Consider the following 6,334-nt stretch of genomic DNA (forward strand, 5'->3'; position numbering starts at 1 on the left):
GATACTAAGTGGGAAAGACATTTGTCCAAAGTCATACAAGAATAAAGCAGCAGAGACGGAATTCAAACCCAGGCCTTCTGACTCCACACCCAGGACTCTTCCCATTACAGTTCCCGCTCTCCTTTGCCTCAGTCCCTATATTCCCATGTCCATTTCACAGGAATCTGCACCCTCAGCTTGCTCTTTTCAGGTCTGGGGGCTCTCCTTTTGGAGACATATTGAGGTGCTGGAGTATGTCCAGAGGAGAATGAGTAGGTTATGGAGGAAACCAGTAGCTGTGTTATTAAGTTGGCTGAAAGGCCTAGGGATGTTCACCTGGAGATTTTTCAGGGAGACATCATAGCCATTTTCAAGTATTTGAAGGGCTGTATCATGAATCCTGTTGTACTCGGCCCTAGAGGACAGAACAATGAGCAAAGGTAGAAGATGAAGGGAGGCAAATTTCAGTTGAATGTCAGAAAGAGCTTGCTAAAAAGAGAACAGTTCCACAATGGAACAGGCAGCTTGGGTGGGGAGTAGGCCTTCTGTCACTGGAAGTGTTCAGACAGGGTGAATGACTGCTTGTCAAAGCTGATGTAGAGCGGCCGTAGTTGGGAATTGGACCAGATTGCCTCTGAGGTCCCATCCAATTCCAGAATCTAATGATTTGGTAAATGAAAGGTTTTATCTCCTCATAAAGGATTACATATATTATGTTGGAAAGGAATTTGGGGAGCAGGAGGCTTTGACTAGAGGCAAGGGTGTATTGCTGAGGTGTGGTTTTGTATCCCCAACTAGTCACCAGGTTTTCAAGGATAAGGAGACATATTTGATCTCTCATACCTACCGTGGGCAGAATTGAAGCTCATTAAAGACTTGATGGAGGAAGTAGAAGAAGAGTGAGAAAGAGAAATAGACACATGGGGCTGGACAGGCTCAGGGCACATATATTTTATTCAGTCCTGGTATTGGGCAGCAATACTGGAGCCCAGGGCTTCCAGCCCCTTCCACACAGAGAGGGGTCTGTCCCCATCCTCCTCTCAGCTATGAGACTATTCTCCAAGACAATACACAGTGATACCTCTTCACTCATACAACGTTAAAAAAAGAAAGGAAATGAAAAAGAAAGAGAGAGAAAGGAGGCCTGGAACTGGAGCACCACATACAGGGGGGCAGCTGGTAGGTGGGTTGGGATAGGACATCCCTGTAGAGATGCTGGCCTGTGTGGGGAACGGCACAGAAGTAGGTGTGGAGGGACCAGGGGCCCCCATTTGTTCCTGAGAGATCTGTGTATGTGGGTATTTGAACCTATGACAGAGTGGGGCACACAATGTCAGCAGAGTCTAGGTTGTGATGGGAGATGGGCAGATTGGGGTTGGGTAACGGCAGTGAACAAGGGGAATGAGTGAGGCTGTGAAGTGCCAGGTAGCTGAGAGAGGCAAACAGCAGGAGCCCAGAGAAAGGGGGAAGGAAGGGAGCATAGCATAGGGTTCGGGTGTAGGTTGTCCAACAGAGAGGACAGACACCATCTGACAGGTAGAAATACAAGTGTCATCCAGGCCTTGAAAGACCTGGCCAGCGTTTCTGTTTACCTCAGGAAAGCCATAAGCTAGGAATAGTCCCCCAGGCCCTGCATTTCATAACCAGATACTCCAAATGCATTGGAAAAGGCACCTGTCCCCATTTCAAAGATGGGCAAACTGAGGCACAGAGGGTCAGTGGCACAGCATAGAAGACAAAAAACTAGGGCTTCTTGTGCTAGGTTACTCACTCTGAATCCCATGCTCTGACCACTCCTGTCACTTCCCTTTGGACTCTCCTAATCAAAGCTTAACCACTGGCCTGCAGATGATTCCTGTTAGCCCTGGGAAACACTCAGGAGGCTGAGCACGCCCCAGGGAGCTTGCTGAATGATTGCTGACTTGGCCACTGACCCCAAGCCCTCTCCATGCATCTTTTCCCAGCTGAATGATAATACTGATCAAAGCATTTGGCACTAAGAACTGGGTAGGGGTCAGGGGGAGGAGATTAGGAGGGTTGATAGAGAGCCAAGGGTAATAGAGACTGACCAGTGGACCCAATCCCTAGCAGGAAGAAACCATCAGGGCCCTAAACTCCATGGCCAGGCAGAGGGAGAATATGCCTGGCTCACTCTTAGCTAATTCCCACGTGGACATTAGCTGTCTCTCCTCTTGTGAGGATGTGAGTACTTAGGAGGTATTCAGTTCACTTGGGGGCTTTCCTAGGGGGCCCAACAGGCTGTGTAGGAGGGACATAGATTGGTGAGGGTGCTCTCTGATCTGTTTCACCACCTTACCCTGCCTTTTTAATGGGAGAGGAGGTCTACTGCCCTGACCCCCTCCCAGGAAGCTGCAAACAAAAGATTCTCCAAAGGAGCTTGGACACTGCAATAAGGGTTCCATAGTACCACCAGGCCCAACAGTAAAGGACATCTGGTCACTCTAAGTGGGGGTACGATACCTACTGAGGTCAAGAGAGGCTACATCCTGAAGTCTCTGCCTGGCCTGGGTTATTCTGGGGAGCATGACTGACAAAGTCATCCTTAGGCAAGGCCCACAAGTACAGCTGCTTTGGGCAACACTACCCTGCTAAGAGATGAGGTGCTAGGGCTTTTCAAGGTCATCTAATCCAACCCCATAATTTTACAGATGAGGACTGGGGCCAGGTGCACATGGGAAAGGGAAGTCAACAGAGCCAATGAAAAGCAGGAATGGAAAGAGGGGTTATCATCCCTCAGTGGTGTCTTATAGGATACCCCCAGGCTCCTCTCAACAAAAGAATGAAAAAAATTCTCCATAGAACCAGGGAATCCACCATCCCACCAATGTTTCTCTTAGAAGGCAGAGCTCTGAAGTCACTCAGAGTTGATAGGGTGGTTACAGGCTGAGGTTGAATGTCCTCTGCCTTTCTTTGTCTAGAGTGGATTGCCCTGGTGGGGTTGGTGACTGGACAGCAGCCCAGGTTTTCCTCAAAGGTAGCAAGTCCAGGACATGAAGGAAGGAGGCTGCAAGGTCACAACTTCAGGTCTTGCCCACTGAGAGGGAGAGGTTTGGAGGGAGACTGTGGGAGGGGGAGGGAGGAAGGGGAAGGGAAGAGGGGAGGGGGGAACTATGGAGCAACTCAGAACAGGAATAGGGGTCATGGAGCTGGGTGAAGAGGAGCTAGGCTCCAGGGAGAATCACTAGAGCAGAGGCCAATGCAGCCTGTCTCACAACCCTGAGCCAGAATGGGGTGAATCCCAGCCAAGGAAACTGAGGCTTGTGTACCCTGATGAGACCTCCCCTTTGGAGAAGAGAGAGGAGTGGATGAGATGTGTGTGTGTGTGTGTGTGTGTGTGTGTGTGTGTGTGTGTGTGTAGGGGGTTCTATCCAAGGAATAGGATGGAGGGCATATATGGAAAGAATGTGAAAAATAAGCTGTGTACAAGGGCTGGAAAGAGATTTGTTTGTGGAAGAGATGGAGAGAAGTTCATAAGGTCATAGATATAAAGCTGGAAGAGACCTTAAGAGGCCATCCAGTCCAACCTGCTCATTTTACAGGGGAGGAAAATGAGGCCCCAAAAGGTGAAGGGATTTGCCCAAGGTCACACAGGTAGTTATTTTAATCTGGAATTTGAACCCAGATCCTCTGACTCCCAATCCAGGCAGCACCATGCTGCCTCCCTAAGGGATGGAAAGAAAGGTGTTTCTATAAGGAATGAGAGAAGGATGTGTCTGTGTCTCTATAAGGGAGAGATTCATAGACTGCTAGAGCTGGAAGGGACCTTAGGGGTCATCTATTCCAACCATTTCATTTTACAGATAAGGAAATTTAGGCAGGAAGAGGTCAAATCACCTGCCCAAGGTCACACAGCTGGTTAGGGGCAGAGCTGGAATTCGAAGAGGGTTCTTCTGTCTCCTATCCAGCTCCACTACCCCATGCTTCCACCACAAAGAAAGGGGTGTGTGTATGGGATGGATAAAGGAGCATGCCAATGTGTAGGGGAATAGAAGGAGCAACGACCCATGTGTATCTGTGTTTGAGGGATGGAGAGAGGGGTGTGTCTAGGAGTATGGAGAGAGGGGTGTGTCTAGAAAGATGGAGAGAGGGGCGTGTCTGGGTGCAAGTCATGGAAAGTGGGGTGTGTCCATAGGGGATGGGTTGAAGGGTAGGCTGAGTGTATAGGCATGGCTGAGGGCGTCTGAGTCGGGATGGGGTGACAGCGGAAGCCTTTGCCTTTGATGGGGCTGAAGGCCAAAAAATACCTGATTCCTGTATGTAAACAGCTGGTTTTTGAGTGCGACCTGATTTGTGGAGTCTGAGTCACCTAGTGAGTGCCTGGCTCAGTAGGTGAAGACCAAGTCCGCGATGCTGGACATTAGCCAGTCCCCAGCGATCATCTCGGTCACCTCGGGGGTGCAGTAGTCCGGGAACTCGAAGTGCGAGGTCCCTGCAGGAGGCAACTGGTCCGGGTCCCTGTCGAGGGCGGTGCAGTCTAGGCCAGGGCCTAGGGCACCTGGGAGTTGCCGGGGCAGGAACCCAAGAGGCTCCTTCTCCGGCTCTTCCTCCTCCTCCTCCTCCCTCCCTTCCTCTTCTTCCTCGCGCTCTTCGTCCGAAGGGACCAGGGAAGAGGGAGCGGGGGAGCCAACCGGCGAGGTGGCGGACACTCCGCGCTGCAAGGATCTCGAAGTCTCGGGGGTGTCCCCTGCTTCCTCCGACTGCGGCTCCGGGCGCGGCCCCCCTGCCCGCTCCCCCGGTCTCCCCCCAGACCTCCCCGCTGGGACCATCCGCCACAGCTCCCGCCCGGGAGTCTCCACCAGCCGCACTTCCAACAGTTCCTCCTCTTCCTCCTCTTCGTCCTCGGCTTCCACTTCCTCCCCTAGTGAAGGGCCTCCCCCGCGCTGCTCCCCAGACTCCCCGGCGGCCTTCCTGCGCCCCCCCACCCCCGCGGCCCAAAAGCGACGGCTTAGTCTTGCTGGGGAGGCGGGGCCGCGCCTTGCTGGGCGCCCCCTTGCCCTTCTTACGGGGCCGATACTTGTAGTCTGGGTAGTCAGCCATGTGCTTGAGACGCAGCCGCTCAGCCTCGCGTACGAACGGGATCTTCTCGGAGTCCTGCAGCAGCTGCCAGCGGCGGCCCAACCTCTTGGAGATCTCAGCGTTGTGCATATCGGGCCACTGGTCCATTATTTTGCGCCTCTCGTGCTGCGACCACACCATGAAAGCGTTCATGGGCCGCTTGATGTGGCCGCTGGGGGTCTTGCACCAGCCCGGCTCACCAGGGGTCTCCCGGCGGAGCCGCGCCCTCTCGCCCGCGGCCGGCTGCTGGCAGCCTTCCCGCTTGGCTTCGCCAACGCGACCTCTCTTCTGTTGCACCATCCCGCCCGGGACTTTGCCCTCCTTCACTCCGCGGTTACTTAGACGGCTGCCGGGGCCCCAGGCATCCTCCAGACCGGACCAGGGCAGGAAAAAAGGGATGCGCGACCAGCCAACTGGCTCGGTTCGGTCCAATCCTCTAAGGCTGGGGAGCTAGTTGGGCCACCTCGTAGAGGAGACGGGCTTTGGCGGGCTGCGCACGGGCCCCCGACGGGCTGGCGCGCGTGGTCAGCTCCGGGGCTCCATACGGGCTCGGCGCCCACAGCCCCCTCCTCAAGTTTATTTCAAATCCATTACAGACGTTTTCCAATACAAAGAATTTGTCTCTTCTTGCTGGTGCCTGCCGCCTTCTCCCGGTCCACGCCGTTCGGTTCCCCAGTCAGCGGGACTCCTAAGCCGACGCGGCTGCCGCCTGCACGCACCCCAGCCAGGCGCGGGGCCGTTCGGCACTTCCCCGCCCCTCGGCCGCCGCCTCCCAGTGTCTTTCTCCCCGCGCGCCCCCGCTCGCGCGCGCCCGGCCCCCTCTCACGCGCTCCCGGGCCCCGGGCACAGTACTGCACGCTGGACCGCCCCGGGTCAGCCCCAGCTAAGGTGCAGCTTCTGTCAGCTGCCTAGTCCCGCCCACCTCAGGGGATCGCGGAGACTAAGGTTGCCAGGCAGGGGAGGGAATATTTGCATCCCCCAATCGCTGCCCTAGGAGCCAGGGCTTCTGTTGGGAGGGCGGGGTTCCGGGCTGCCCCCAGCCCCAGGCTCTTACTGGGAAAGGTTGGCAATAGCGGGTGTCAGTTTTCTTTCCCCCCCACCCCCACCCCGAGGTGCTAGGATTAGGTGGGGTGAAGGGGGATGGATCTTTTGAATATCTCTCCAGCCCTGATCTCAAAGCGCGCGATGCGGAGAGAGAGGGGATGAATTGTAACCTTTTGCGACTGGCGAGGATCACTACAGGAGCTTTTCTTGACGCCTGCTCTCTCCTGCTGGCAGG

At 54.8% G+C, this 6,334-nt stretch overlaps 1 protein-coding gene across 1 annotated transcript; it reads right to left on the reverse strand.

The window, feature by feature from the left end:
- Window positions 1-915: 915 nt before the first annotated feature.
- SOX12 (SRY-box transcription factor 12) lies at window positions 916-5,841 on the reverse strand. Its single transcript, XM_020990539.2, is given in 2 exon segments — window positions 916-4,919; window positions 4,921-5,841. Coding segments are annotated over 2 exon segments (1,032 nt in total). The 5' UTR covers window positions 5,356-5,841; the 3' UTR covers window positions 916-4,322.
- Between the last annotated feature and the right edge of the window lie 493 nt (window positions 5,842-6,334).

The sequence above is a fragment of the Phascolarctos cinereus genome, unplaced genomic scaffold (assembly GCF_003287225.1).
Source record: "Phascolarctos cinereus isolate Bilbo 61053 unplaced genomic scaffold, phaCin_HiC Scaffold_2;HRSCAF=192, whole genome shotgun sequence".
NCBI lineage: Eukaryota > Metazoa > Chordata > Mammalia > Diprotodontia > Phascolarctidae > Phascolarctos > Phascolarctos cinereus.